The sequence below is a fragment of the Tauraco erythrolophus genome, chromosome 6 (assembly GCF_009769465.1).
Source record: "Tauraco erythrolophus isolate bTauEry1 chromosome 6, bTauEry1.pri, whole genome shotgun sequence".
NCBI classification, from domain to species: domain Eukaryota; kingdom Metazoa; phylum Chordata; class Aves; order Musophagiformes; family Musophagidae; genus Tauraco; species Tauraco erythrolophus.
In genome coordinates, this window is record NC_141470.1 from 12,433,184 (window position 1) to 12,448,741 (window position 15,558).

The 15,558-nt window shown below is 42.7% G+C and overlaps 2 protein-coding genes across 7 annotated transcripts in view; one reads left to right on the top strand and one right to left on the bottom strand.

Annotated features, from left to right (window-relative positions):
• KCNC1 (potassium voltage-gated channel subfamily C member 1) overlaps positions 1-13,656 on the bottom strand; it is a 128,797-nt gene extending 115,141 nt beyond the window's left edge. For 4 of the 6 annotated variants that reach the window (XM_009986764.2, XM_086613149.1, XM_086613151.1 and 1 more), the window contains exon 1: positions 13,072-13,641. In XM_009986764.2, the coding sequence (XP_009985066.2) occupies positions 13,072-13,641 (570 nt within the window). Of the gene's footprint in view, positions 1-13,071 lie in introns of all 6 variants that reach the window. The other 2 variants (XM_086613152.1, XM_086613153.1) reach the window with 1 other exon arrangement.
• A 2-nt stretch (positions 13,657-13,658) lies between these two features.
• LOC147528518 (uncharacterized) lies at positions 13,659-14,651 on the top strand. The gene is given in 5 exon segments (XM_086612862.1): positions 13,659-13,701; positions 13,745-14,034; positions 14,037-14,109; positions 14,141-14,181; positions 14,184-14,651. Coding segments are annotated over 5 exon segments (915 nt in total).
• The last annotated feature ends 907 nt before the right edge of the window (positions 14,652-15,558 follow it).

Below are 15,558 nucleotides of genomic sequence, written 5' to 3' on the forward strand. Positions count from 1 at the left end.
TGTAATGTGACTCTCTGTGTAAGGGAACAAATGGCTTTAATTGCTTCATAGCAGAGTTCTCCATCTCCTAACAGAACAAAAATAAGTATGACCTCCCCAGATTCCTTATTCACATCTATGTGAAAGATAATTTTCCCCTATTTGCAAGAATCCCGCAGAAGCTTTGTGGATGTGCCCCCTTCCTTTAAATTTTCTTACAAGATGACTTTCATCCTAATCGTCTCAAGTATTTTGCACTTCAATATTGAATACTTGTTTAAAATTCTAATGATATTTTGTTTATATCTTGTCATTTTTGTAGAAGTTTTAAAAAGTATTTTCATAAACGGTTAAGACTCAGAGAACCTTCATGATGCAGGGAGATATTAGTACTGGCAGCCTCCTTATCAGGTGATGATAGACAGACACACAAAGCTATCACAACTGACATTTTTAGAAGTTTTCAATGCCTAACTTAAGAACCTTTGGGGATCAACCTGAAGAGACCATCTGCAGCTGTCATTGACTTCAAGGGGAGCTAGGAAAATCAGGATCTGGTGCTGAAATTCCTGTTATGACCTTCTTCGTGAGATCAACATTTATATCTAAAGAGGAATTTTGCTACTGGAGGATGGCCAAGGCTTAGGGAGACCACTGACACAGGAGTTCGCCCAGTGTCTGAAACCTGCTTGTGATCAGCTTGCTTTCAGCATGTTTTCAGATGCAGCAGAGATCCTTTCAGACGCTAAACACCGAGTCTTGGAAACACCATTCCTCTTGTTGCAAGGCGGTAGTTAAAAAAATGCACATATTCATTACAAAACAGGCTGGAACGGTTTTCATGCAGAACATACAAAGAACAAGAGGCCTGGGAACACAGCTCCAAACTTCCTGGCTTTTGCACTATTCCTGCCACAGTTCCCAGTAAGATGTCTCTGTCGTCTACGTTTGCCGTAGTTCCTCTTTTCTCCCTTTCTAATAATTTAAGAGACAAGATGACAGAACAGATTAGAAAAATATCTATAAATAATACCGTACGTAAAGAGGCATTTACCCACTGAGTTCTTAAAACTCATTCCCTGATTCGATTCTATTTTTATAAGTTTCATCTTACTTGACACTGACAATGATTCATATAAATATTAAGTATTCATTTTTAGTCCATTGCACATAAGTGAAGCTAAACTGTAGTGTTCTTTGGAGTTTTTACCCTGCAGGTCCTTACTAAGGATGGAAAGAGAGACAGGAGGATTCAGTTCCTGAATACTCTACAGTTTGGTCCTTATAGCATAGATGTGACATTTTTAAAATTTTCAATGCCATTCATATTTCAAAGGGGTTTTTTGTTGATTTTTTTTGTCTTCTGCAGGATACAAAAATACGACGTGTTACCCTGAATTAAAATTTAAATCTGAAGGCTGTGGAATATAACATGATTTCTTATTTATAACTCATTGTCGTGTTGTAGTTATGTAGAAAAACTCTATTGTTATTCTTTTGCTACATCTTGTTTTTTAAATTAATCAGTTTTTAAAATGTTTTATTTATTGTCCAAACATTTTGTTCTTTAGACTGCACAACAAAGCTATTTAAACAGTGAAAGAAAATATTTTTTTCAGTATTTGTCACTTCTAATACAATTATGTTTCTGTTATAGCAGGAGTAGATTTGATAACAGATGGTAAAACTGCAAAACTGCCTCTGCTTCATTAGAATGCCCCTGGCAAAACTCCTATATAAGGTAAATTAGAGTAGAGAGGGATATTTAACAATATACCTTTCACAGTTTTCACTAAGATTTTGAACTAGTATTTTGTGTATCATGAAGGCAGTGAATGTAATAGCTAGAATGTTTATTGATCACTTCTGTGATCAGTATACGTGCTGTGAAAGGCTCTAATCTTGCAAAGACTTGTTCAAGTGCTTTTCCAAGTTAAATTTATCCTGGCAATACTTTAATTTAGATCATTTTCCTTTAATAGTGATAATGCACTTTGAAATATTAAAAAGTAATAAAACATAAGAGATCAATTTACATTTAAATTAAAAGAATGTTTATGTTAAAATATTGATGAAAAGGCAGCCTTTGAAGATTTTGAGAATGCTTGTATTTACATAGCATGACTGAAAGGTGACAGATTGATAGCTCTGGAAAACTTAGGTCTTCTCAAAACAAAACTATGTGATGTGTCCTTATACTGTCTTGGGAGCTCACTTTCCAGCATGGCAGAACTGCTCAGACTCGGGGGTTAAAAAGTTCTCTCAACTTCTGCATATCATCTCATACTTTTTCGTGTATTTTGTACTTTCTTTCTCCATAGGGGCTTTAGAGATCACTAAATCATTGCATGTGGCTCATCCTGGAGTCAACCGTGTGATGACGACATATCGTTATTTCCTAACAGGAACTGGCTTCGAACTTGTGAGTGATTGAAAAGAGCAAACTAGCGTTGTGGATTCCTCATGCCATGCAAACTCCATCAACTTCACTAACTGCCTGGATTATGTAGCTGTCTGCAGCTGGGAAGTCTCTTGAGCAAAGACAGATAAAAAATTTGAAATCCTGCAGTTGGAGGAAGATATTAAACCTGAAATTTCACATTTTAAGCAAAAAACTAGCCACTGGATTATTGCATCCAGGGAACTATTTCACACTACTAGTATCTCCTGTTTTCATTTGAGCGTGTTTTTGAAAACAGCTTATATTCAGCGTGTATTCGGCAAGTACATTTAAAGGACTGTGCCTGTTAGTGAAGAAAAATTATGGGCATTAACAAGGCTTTGATATAAGGCAGCTGTTAACAATACTAAAGCAGTTCTGGACACTGGCAGAAACAATACTGTCGGCACTGAGAAATTGTAACACACATTTTAAAAAATTACATCTGCAGGGTTAGTGTTCTGGGAATTCTAAGTTTGAACTCGCATGGCTACATCCTTCATGAGTCCAGCCTCAGAAGTGAAGATGTAGGAACTGACTGTCAAGATTTCCTTGACACTGGAGCAATGGAGAGATGGTGGGTGCCCGTCCCTGCTGTCTTTACGCTGGCTGGCACAGCCCTAAGCAAACTGCACCTTCTGAAGGCCATACCTTTGGGCGATGATCTGCTTCCGTCCAGGTTGGTTTGGGAAAAACTACATCTGAGTATAGTGTAAATTATTCCCAGAGATGCTTACTGTTAATTTGCTGGTTTTATGACAGTACCATTTAGAGGTGTCAACAGAGATTATAACCTTACTGTGCTAGTTAGTGCAATAAACATACAGTAAAGGAGAGCCGACAAAATACAAAGCAAGTAACCTGAGAGAAGTTGTTTTCCTGTTTTGAAAATGGCATACTAAGATTAAATGTCTTGTATGATTCCACACTCAGTAAAGAAAATGAGAAGGGCTGAAGCATACCCAAATGATGTGGCTTAATGAGCTAATATAACGGGTTGTTTGTGTGCCTGTGCCATTGCAAATGTTCATTTGCTGAGCTATATGAATTCGGCCTGCCTCCGTACTACTGGCGTGCTGTAGATGCTAGCTGAACCCCCTGAGAGGATTTTTCAGACCTAACATATGCAAGCAAGTGGGGCGCACAAATAATGATTTTAGTCAGATCTGCTAACAAGTGCTCACTTGATAAGCTGAATTAATTCACTTGCTTGCGATCACCTGTCCAAATCTCAGGTTTTGGGTTTTTTTTAGGCTGGGTTTTTTTTTGTTTGTTTGGTTTGGTTTTTGCTTTCTCATAAATTCATACCATGTAGGTCTGTGTATATTTCTGTGGACTGTGTGGACTGTTCTGAATGAATGTTAGAGACAACCTAATAAGAACAAAGGCTGCTGTCCTAGCCAAGATACCCTTTAAGGACAGTAAACGTGCAGTTTTAGGAGTTGCAGTAGCTGATGGTAGTGCATACGTGAAGACAAATTTGTGTTTTGGAGTTGAAGATGCTGTAGAATTGCTACTGAATTTCAAACTTTTCATTTGCCTTTAGTCCAAGTCACCGACAACTGACAAGGTAAAATGAGCTTCTTTTCTTAGCAGAGCCGGTTCTCAAAAGATGTTTTCTTTAGAATGGTGAATGCACTTTTGCACTATTGATTTCCTGCTGCTTAGACATAACTAACATTTCAAGTAATCTATACAGTTTTGAAATTTACATTAGGTCTTTTAATAAAATCACTAGCACCTTTGGGACTTCTTGGTAGGATAAACACTGAACTCCTATCAGCTGAACACTAAATTTCAATATTGCTTAAGAAAAATTCAGATACAAGCTGATTTCCTACTGCCCTCCAAAAAGAGAAAAGAAAACACACCACCCCCATCCCCCAGCAGTTGACTCAGTGTGTTATCGGTTGAGCTATCATAGCATGGTTAAGTTGTTCTTGGTTTGTCATTACAAAGTGCTTTACTGACAACGCCTGAGTTAAAATCAGTTCTGCCGTATGCGGGACACACACCCAAGAAGTGCTAAGACGTACTGTCACTAGGTTTCTTGCAAAACTCCACACTATAAGCAATGGGGAGATCCATGCTAAAAAAAGAAACAGGAATAGCACAATGTGGCTGACATCATGTTGTCTTGTTTTTGGAGGAGAGATCAGAGGCTGCTCTGAAGACAAGCCCTTTTGTATTGAATGTTGTGGCGATTACACAATCGTCCTTGTCCTGAAAAATTTTGCCTGGAACAGGTCTGCATGGGTCTCTGACTGTATCCCACTAAAATCAGTGGTAACTGTGGCAGTGGCCTGCAAGGTGGGGTAGGATTTTACTGATGGTCTCTTAACTCCTTGCCCATGTCCTTTTCTGCTATAAGACATGACTTCCCTTCTGCTGGAGGTTGTAGGTGCTCAGCGTTTTTAGGGGTTTCTCCCTATTTTTTTTTTTTTTTTGAAGTCTGTTACCAAATTAGAAGCATTCTGATGGAAGGTTTTCATTTAAGTAATAACTGAGTAAATTACAAAACTGGCCTCCACTATCTATACCTGCCAATTGATCCAGTGTAATGAAGACTGCAAGAATCCAAACTGAAAAATAGAACAGGGTTACTGGAATGAAATTTCAAAGTGAGATCTGCAGCCGAATTTCTGATGCATGTCTAACAATAAGCAACCTGAACTGACAAGATCTTTCTGTATTTGAATAGGGAAGTGCAGGTAATGTTTGAAATGTGTTTTTTGGAGGACAAAGGTGGGTAAGAATAGGGATTCTGCTGCAGTTGAAACAAGGAGCTATTATTCTGTTGGTGTATTTCCGTGCATATTTTTAATTCTTTTGTGAATGCTGAGTAGATGACCCAGGAAATTCAGAAGATGACGGATTCAGTTTGGTTGTGCAGATCAAAATGCCTGTTTTAACTCATATTTGTCTCTGGGAGATTTTAGGATTCGGTGGGAATAGGTTTTGCCTTTGTTTGCTAAAACCAAATCATCCATCTTACTGCTTCTTAAAAGGGGCACTCTTTCCCAGGTTTTTCAAGTAAAAAAACAGTAGGGTATTTTAAACCATTTCATGCAGTCACAACGCCGCAGTGGTCTTGACCAAACGTTTTCTCAAAGTAAATCTAGCGGTGCTAAGATCTACTGCTGCTCCTCAAGTATCAACATAATTACGTAAGCGTGTGCCAGCAGCGTGTGCCGGTGTTGGTAGCTCGTGTGCAGCGCACACATCGCTGGCTGTCCGCAGTGCACTGAAATCAGAGATTTATTGCATTTGCAAAGGGCCATTACAGTGCAATTTTAACTTACTGTCATTAAAGGGTCTTACATCATAAGCAAGCACTGCAAAAAGCCTTGGAGTGAGATTTATTCATAATTTTTATAGCATGATTTATTAGAGCCCCCGTTATATCTTATAAATCGTATCTGAAAGAAATGAAAATCAATTAGGGCCTGGTCCTTTCACCTTTACCCATGTTAGGTAGTATCTTGTTCTCAGCCCGAAGGAAACGGGGATATTCCTGGAGTAAGCTATCACTACAAGAGTAGGAGTGAAGACAGCAAAATCTGGGTCCTTACTGAGCGCAGGAGAGAGATGTAAAAATTATTCTAGAAATGACAGCATTCAGTTTATATTCCAGGGGGAGGAGGTGGTTCTCCATAGATTCATAGATTTCTCTGATTTCATCTGATCCTAACACTCCTGTGCACCATTTGGAGTGAATCACATATTTATGTAATGCAATATTCAGTACAGAAAGCCAAGTCAGCCTTCTAATGCTGTTCTTTCCCCAGATCAAATTCAGCATGTAGTAACTGAGAAGCTAATTGTAATACAATTGCAAAAATCTCAAAATGGCTGTTCTATTAGTCTTATCCCCCAAGAATGCACTGAAATTTCATAAAATCAAGCCTATACAAAATGGAAACTCAGTTTTGCCTTCTGTATTTGCATAAGAAAGAATTATGCACTTGATTATCAATTAGGGCCCAATTTTTCAATCTGAATACTCCTGCTTTCCCTTTTTATTATGAAATAGAGCGCTTGGATATAATTTGGTTGAACATTAATTCATTTGAACAGGGATGTATTCTGTAGTCCTTTGCAGTAAAAAATGCCAGTAAGATCATGAAGAGCTTTGTCAGTATCAGAGCTCTATGTTTTGATGCAATGTGCTAAAGATGCTCGTGTCTTTAAACGATTATGAAAATTTATATTTAAATATATATATTCCTAATAAATTGCTAAGACCTATTGTGCTTCAGTGCTTTGGAATGGAAATATGCAATGTATCTATTAAAAAAGCAGTATGCTGCAATTAATTTGCTATCCTGAAGCATACTGCAGGAAAATTCATTTCTATCCTTGAAGTCAGTGGTAATTTTGGCACTGAATTTCAGTAAGGCTGGGCCCTCTGTTGCTGATTTGCTAACATCTCTCCTTATGTTAAAAGAAAGGCAATATGTATAGACTTTACTAAAGTACTACCATAAATATACACAGATCAGTCACGTATTTTTACAAATAAGAAAGACGAATGCCATTGAATACTAGACTGTACCTACAGTCTAATATATCACATTTTTGTGAGCAGTTCTAAAATAGAAATATTATAATTGATCTGCGGATCTTTTTATCCTTTGTCTCATGATATACCAATAGAGAATACCAGTATTTTGTTGTCTTTTTTTCCTAACCAAAACCAAAATAGCAAATGTCAGGAGAAGGGCAAAGAAAATAACTGAAGGCACATAAGGATGGATTAAAGAGAGAAGGGACCAAATATCATACTGAAACCAGTCACTAAATTCATATTGATTTCAGTGGCACCACAGTTACATTTTCAGAAGTATTTTGGGATAGTTTAATTTTGAAGTCCTTCCTCATATGGAAATCCCACTCAGCATCGTAGGAGGTGGCAGTGATAGGAAGGCATATATATGTGTATGCATATGATGGTATGATCCATACAATCACAGCCTTGGCTAAATCAAGTAAATTTTGTAACCTAGAAACATTAAAATTAAGTAAGATAAAAAAAAAATAAAATGGCAACAGATGCTGTTCTTTTTTTAAGGTTTTAGAATAATAGAAATAAAATTGGAAATAGGCAAATGGATTAAAAAAAAACCTTCCTTGAATTGAAACTGCTAAGTCTGTACTAGCCAGCCATAGATTTGTCAGGTGAATAATATCATCCCTCTCATCTCCCTGTGAGGTTGTGACTTCAAAGAGATTGTAAGATGTTCTGGGCAGACATCATATCTTCCTATGTGTTTCTGAACAACTGAAACCAATGAAGTCATGATTCCACATGCCTGCTATGATCTTTTTTTTTTTTCGTAGTGGTTTGAAAATTTATTACTTCTGAAGTCGGAGGGACAATTCCCAGGAGTTATTTGTGAGTGTGCCTGCTCCCACCTTGGCTAATCCGACAGGGACTGAATGTGGGACTTCTTGTGAGCGGGGAACGCTTTCTAGCTGGCATTGCAAAGGTTTCTTTGGACAGGGTGCAGAGAAGACTATACCATGCTTACTAATGGGTTATATAAGGATTTGCAGTAATATGTTCCTTGATGGGAGAAAATAGGAATAAAATGGGATTTTAGGAACTATATTAATAATGAATGACAGAATGGCAGTTAATAGAGGTCTATCTGTAATGCCATTATACTACAAGTGCAGGGGAAACTTCATTTAATGTGGAAAGATTCTCATTTTTCCAGAGCTGTAATGCAGCGTGCAGTTAAAATTAGGCTGTCTCGTTAATTGTCAAAGTATATGGTGAGAATTACTGCAGCCAGCTTCAGTGCAGGATTAGATATGCCTCTGCAGGGGAGACTGCAGAAAGGTCCAAGGTGGGAAAGCAGCTCCATCAGGGCCCCTTTGATGAAATCCTTCCCCGGGAAGAGAGATGTCTGTGGGGAAGGCATGCGGGGCTCTGCTCCTTCCTCTCCCTGTTGTTGACACTCAGCAGGAGTGCCCAGAGCACTGTCCATGGAGCACTCCTGTGCGATCTGTGTCCCTCATCAGACAGCTGCAGAATAAGCTCCCCTTGTGAAGTGTGATGAGTATCTATTCCTGCTCCCATTTCCCCAGTTCCTGAGCTTAGCTGTACTGGGCCAGGGTAAAGGATGAGCAGAAACCACCCCAGCCTCTAACCCTTGAGACAGTACAGTTATTCAGCAACTAGGATCCCACAAGCCTTCTCATACCTATGGGATGTAGTTTATACAGAGAAAAATCAGTTTAAGTGAACACAGCAAGGCTGAAATGCTCTTGAATGTATCAAAGAAAGCTGGAAGAAATCCTTGGGGAATACCTTTTTCTCATCCCTTCCCCACTATCCTTTTTCCTGTCTCCTTCTCAGAGTCAGAAACTCGTCCTTCAAAAATCACCCACTGAGGAAAGCGGATCCCTCTGCAGGATAACATGAGGGAGAAGATGAGGGAAGGGTGAGTGAGAGTTTTGCCATAAGCCTTTCCTTTTCCAGATCACAGCTGTATAGCATGTGCCAGAATGGCAAGTCAAGCTGTTAAGGATTTTCCATAGGATCCCAACCAGCTTTTATTTAAAAACAGTAAAAATGTTTATGTGGAAGGACTACAAAAGCTTTCCTGAGAGTTCATTAAGGAAGCTTAACAGTCCAATTGGAATGTGAGCACTAGCGCAGAATCTCAGCTGAAAGCTTCTGGTTCCCAAACGCTGACTAACCCAACGACAGTGGGAAACACAACCTTATCCTGCTGGGGAGAAGGAGAAGGAAGGGGGCAAAGATGTTAGATACCTGCAGGCCAAACTCCCCAGGAAGTCAGTGGGAGCTTCGCTCATGTAAGAACAGCATGACCAGACATAAATGTGAAGATGAGAGGGTGCTAAGACAATAATTTTCACACATTTGTGTACTGAGGGGCCTTTGAAGTCTAATGAGTGCAGAAGGCAGGAACTCTATTACAACTTAACTCTCAGATATGCTGCTTTAGTGTATCTGTGTAGCTTTCTGAGTGATTCTATTTTCCCCTTTGCATCTACTTATGAAAAATAAATTTACAAAGTTGCCTGACGATGCAAAAAAGACAGTTCTAATAAGCTCTAAAGAAATGTCTCACCAATTTAGGTGCACAATATCCATTGACATGCAGTGATATTTAGGTGCCTGATCAGATGCTTTTGAAAATCCACCTGGATGCCTGTCTATCTACATATGCACCCAGTATCTCTGTAAATCTGATCATTTCCACCACCTTATCTGTTACTCTGTTCCGGCCTCCAGGTACCAGACTTTGCCTGTTATCCAAATGTGGATTCTTTAAATTACAGAGAAGTGCGACACCCATTTATCTTATTAAGGTAGGTGTCTAAGGCAATCTGCGATTTGAAACAAGCTACCTTTTATTATTACAGATTTGGAAGATGATGCTATTTTTTAAGGTATTTCATCTTTTAGAAAGAACTACCTTATTTACAAAATTAGTGCTTAGAAAACTAGAATTTAGTTAAACTCAGCCACTATTATTTTAACAAGAAACTGTTGACTATGTTGCACCTAAAGACAAACAATTAGTGACCAGGAGCTTATGCTTTGTCAAAGTAAGTTTAGAAACAGACAAAATTTGCAGAGTTAGCTGATTTTCCCTGACACACACAAATGCTCTTCCAGTCTCCCCTGGCCATCTACAATGAGATCAGATGTAATTTAGTATGAGTTAGGTGCTGGTGAAGCAATAACAGTCAAACCTACTTGTATTTGTAAGCAGTGTCCATGAAAAGGCTCCAGGAATGGCTAGATTTGAGTAAATGCTGAGCTTTCTGTAGACAGTTCCTAAACATTCACTGAATTAGTGTAGCAGATATAGTCCAGAGAAAACTTGCTTTATTCAGATATGCAGGTTTTCGTTTAATCTTAATATTCATATATGGTACTGCTTTTACTTGCCTGAGTATAACAGTGTAACGGTTATGTAAACTGATGCTTATATTAAGATGTTATTTTGACATATGTTTTGGTGCCATATGTAAACACCAAACATGTCTACAATAACCACCACTAGTACAAGTCTCAGATCCAATTAGGACGACAAATTTTTGTGATGTATTTTTTTTGACAAAATGGCAATGTGAATTTAAATTTCTGCATGACTGAAATACAGTTTGTAATTGAAAGTAGCACAATTAAAAGTGATGTAACAGTGGATTTGTTGCCTGACTCTAATTTACTAATGATTGCTTTAATATACCATTCACTTGTTAATGATGCTATTAATTATTTTACTGTAAATTAGCTGTTGTGAGTTTAAGGTCTTTTTGCAATGTCTGTGTTAGGTTACAGGAGTATAAATCAAACTCCCATCTCTTTTTACATCCATAACCATAACATATGGCTTTTATTAGAAAATGTTAAGTGTCTTATAATGTCTTCTTAATGGACAGTGCGTGCATGTGTTGATGATGAAAGCCATCTTCCTTTGTGCAAAATATTAATGCATATGGCCTATGTCTCCATAGATACAAGTTAAAGAATCATATTTAACCCATGAAATATTCAGTATACACTTCAACTTTGCCCAGAATTCATATTTCTCTAGTTTAACAATCCTTTAAGGAAAGAACCAGTTAAAGGTAAACCAGGGGTTGAATTCTACCAGGTATGGACATGTAATTGTGAATAAACGGTATAACATCCACTGAAAAAAAAAACCCAAAACCAAACAAAAACCACAAACCCGAATCACTTTATAAAATGCCTATTTCTAAATTAAAATATCCACAGAGAATTAGAAAATGGAATTTATATGCTCCTAGAATTCCAGCTGGTACATCACAAAGACTCTTACTATTTGTTACAGATTTTGTCCTCCAATCTAAAACATCATAATGCTTCCAAGCAAAGGGTGTTTTAGTCTCCATTTGTATCCTTTTCATTAGGACAGCATTATCCATTTGGCCTTTGGACTATTCCACAAAATCTTGGACAAACACACTGCTTTGACTTGAAATGTGTTTTACCAACAGATTCCTGGGCACCAGAGAGATCTGCTATTCAAATCAATGCCTGCTAACATTGGGCTTGATTAAGGGAAGCTAACTAAGCCTTTTGAAGGATACCCCCCAGCCTTCTCTCTCTGTTTCCATGTTCCCTTGGCAGAAAACAGGGATTTGAAAGCTGCAATTCAACAGCATCATCCTTTCATCTCATGGTAAATATTTTATTATTCCTTTATCCTCCATGCTGTTTAAAGGAATGCATTTAAAATATTAACTTCTTTGTTTAGGGAGGAACTCTCCAAAGGGTATGCAAACAAGAATCTTTAGAAATGCACCAAGATATAACTCCAGGCTTTGCTCCAGTTTTCCCCATTCATTCAGTCTACAGACCTGGCAGCTCCCTGCTGGAGACCTCTGCTCGGACCAAAAGTCTCCAGCAGCTGCTGTTCTACCACCCATTCATAGACAACCAGCTCCCCTGTCCTTGCTCCCTGCATTTCCACTTCTGTTTCCTCCATCCATCCAATTTGCTCCCTAATCTGATCTTACTACTTTGATTCTCCTCAGGATCACTGATCATCCTCCCCCAGCAAAGCACCACTCATCCCTACTGAGGGCTGGCAGCAATTATGCTGTAACAAAGGTACGTTTAAGAGAGGAGTAAAACCTATCCAAGCCAATTTCTTTGTGAAGGCACTATCCTTCATCCATTTTCCTGCTTATCAATATGGGTATCTTGGGAGTTAATCCTGCTGCTGTTCCTGAAGTAACTATTTTCTTTACTTCTGACTTCAGGAGCAGAATCAGGCCCTAATTATTGTAATTATCCTCCTATGTAATAATATGAAAGGTATCTACTTAGAGGAGTCGGATGACTGTTTAAGACCATCTTTATCCACAGCTATGCTGTGAACTGTACCGGTGTGCATTCCGTTTCCAAAACAACTGCAGGCACCAAGAGGGGAGGAGTTGTCCTTCAGTAGCCAGGCAAGAAACCTGTCAAACACAGTGCCCCTTCTACATGAATGAACCCTCTACTCTGATTAATACTTCGCATCTCCCACAAGGGAAAAGACAGAGGAGGTAAGTGAGCAACTGAATTACCCATTCTCAGAGAAGCATGATCATAAATATTTAACATGGTATGTATGAGAAAAGCGAAAGGAACAAGGCTCCCTTTCCAGTCCAGGCTGAGAAACTCTCCAAATCCCCTGGTCCCATACGGGCTGCCTGCTCCCGTGATCCTTTCTCCATCTCATAAAGGGGAGAGAGCTGTTAGCTCATAAGAGGGCTGGACAAGGTGTCTCTTTTTACTGGGGGATGACTGACTGTGCATGGAGGGAAATTACCTGGTATAATGGAGAACTCCCTGGCTTGTGCATGGGACCCTGGCCCAGGCTGGGGGTTTTTAGGAGCCTGTTAGAAAATAAGGGTCTCTGGAAGCCCAAAAATGAGTACATGAGCTCATGCCTTGGTGTTCACTTGTGTCCCATGTATGGGGCCTGCTTGAGAGGGTGGCTTGTGTCCCCATAGCCCGTTTGTGATTTTTGAATGGCCACACACATGGATGGCTGCTCTGATCTGACAGTGGAGATAACCCTGATGATGCTGAGAGGAAGCGGGACTGAAGGGAGGTTCAGTGTTTTGATGAGGGTGCTGATTGCATAGCTTACCCTTGCATATCTGGAGGAGTAGGGATCCTCAAAGAGTGCCCAGATGCGGGGCTGCCACCGTCTCCAGAAGCCCCCAGACCTGCCATCTGGGGAGTCACTAAGTGCTAAGCGTTTTGTCATCTCCAGCTCCTCTTCACCATCACCCGAGTCTCCGGTGCCATCTATGTCTCCGTCCTCGGCACTGCTATCCAGGGGCGCCCCACCAAAGCTGTCCAGAGCCTCTTCGGCGTCACGGTGCTGCCGGTAGGTCATCCAACAGCAGGGCTCCACATCGGTCTCATCGATGCCCCAGAAGGCCAGCTCCTCCTCATACAGGGGCCCGCACACGTCCGCGGGGCAGTGCAGCTTGCCAGTGCGGTAGTAATTCAGGATGTGGGCAAAGACGCCCGGATGCCGGTCAAAGAAAAACTCATCCGTGCGGGGGTCATAGTCGAAGTGGCTGTGGGCATCGGGTTCGGCGATCCAGGCCAGCCGAGTGCCGGGCAGGGTGCGTAGGGTGCTGCGGTAAGTCTGGTGCCTAGTCCCTCCCACGTTGATCACAATGCGGTCGCTCTCGTCGCCCTGGCCCATCTCGTCTCTTATTAGGCATGTCGCAGACTCATCCAAGCAAGCACGGCAGGCAGCAAGCCCGTTAGGGGATGGCTGCTCGGCGGCATTCGGTGCCTAACCCGAGCCCCGATCCAGGCCCGCGGGGGCGAAGGGCCCCGGCCAGCTCCGCTCCCCGGGGGCCGCTCCGAGGGGAAGCCGGTGCCGGTGGCTCCCGGCGCTGCAACGCCTTCGTCTGAAGTCAGGCGCTCGGGGGCCGCGGTAGCTGCAGCCGCGGCGGAGGGGCAGGGGCAGGGGGGGCCATGCTCCGGGAGCCCGGGCGCTGCGGTGCCGGGGCGCAGGGACGTGCCGGAGGGGGAGGGCCCTTCCCTGGTTGGACGTGGCCAAAAGCACACAAAAAAAAAAAAAAAAAAAAAAAAAAAAAAAGGATGGGGGGGAAAAAAAAAAAAAAAAAGAGAGAAAAATCGCGGCACCGGCGCTGCCCACAGGTGCTCCGGGCGCGGAGCTGCGGGACGCCGGGCAGGAGGCGGAGGTGGGCGCCGGTGCCGGCTGCAGCCCCCGCGGGAGCACGGCGGAGCTGTGCCCGCGCCCTTCCCGGCGGTGCGGGGCGGGAGGCGCCCGCCGGTGCTGAACGGACAGCGCCACGCGCCGCCCTCCCGCCGCGCTGCCTCCGCCCCTGCGGCCGCCCCGGCCGAGCGCGCTGCCGGTGCGGGCGGCGGGGACTCCCGGCGCCGGCGCTGCCGCTGCTCCTGCCGCTGCCGCCGCCGCCGCTGCCGGGCGGCTCGGTGCAGCCCGCCCGCTCGCCGGACAGCGCCGCGCAGGCGCGCTGCTCCCGCCCCGCCGCCGCTCGCCGGGTCCTAGCGCCGGCCGCGCCCCGTGGGCGCCGTGCCCGGCTCCCGCCGCTGCCCCGACCCCCCTCCGTCCCTCGGCTGCCACGTGGCGTACTTCCTTACCGGTGCCGGGGCAGGGCTCCCTGCTCCGGTAGCCCCGGCTGGTGGAAGAGCGCCCTCACCCTCCGCTCACGTCCCATGTAACCGGCCTCTCTCGGCGGCGCGATGGTCGCGGTGAGGAGCCCCGTCGGGAAGCGTTGGGTTTTCCGGTGCTGCCCCGCACTCGGTCCCAGTGACCCTCTCTAGCGCTATTGGAGTCAGTCGTGGCTGTTCTCGCCCTTCATGGACTGGACTCGCTGAAGGGCAAAATTCAAGATCTGCCCAGGCATAAATTTCTCACATCACAAGCAGCGATGCCCGGGGTTTACATTTCCTACTGCGTCGCACTTCTACATGGTCCCACATACCTGCTGTATTTCTCCATCTTTTCTTCTGTTTTTCCTACTATTCGCTTGTTTCTTTCCTAACACCTGGGTTGGTAGGAGGCTGCGATTTGGGTTCGTATTGTTTCTTCTTTTTTATTCTCATTAATTCACAAAGAATGCCAAGGGAAGTTTCACATCTACAAAAAGGCATTTCCTGCCCTGCGAAGAGCTTGAAGAACAGCAGGGAGACGGTTGTATGGAAGAGAAGTAACAGGTATGTAGATATGTTCTTTATTTTGTTTTATTTGCTGCCAGTATCGTAGGAGAAGGGTTTATAAGAGCCTGGTAAGCTGAGCTGAATCACGGGAGGTCATGTCATGATGAGAGGACGAGGTGGAGAAACATATAATTGAAGGGTGTATGGTTGAGGAACGCTGATGGAGTGCAGCAGTAACGGGTACAACACGATGCTCAATGGAAGAGAGTAGACTGGGGGAATGCAGTTAGGTTGAGCCTTGAAGGAGGACAGAGGTTTAGATGTGCTGAAACAGCAGGTGAAGAACAAGTGGAGGGCTGCTGAGGAGAGAGTGACGTGGTCAGGTTTGTGAGAGGAGGTGCTTGGCCACCCATAGCTTTCTTGGATTGCAAAGGAGCATTGCATATGTTTGGGATGCAGAGAAAAGAAC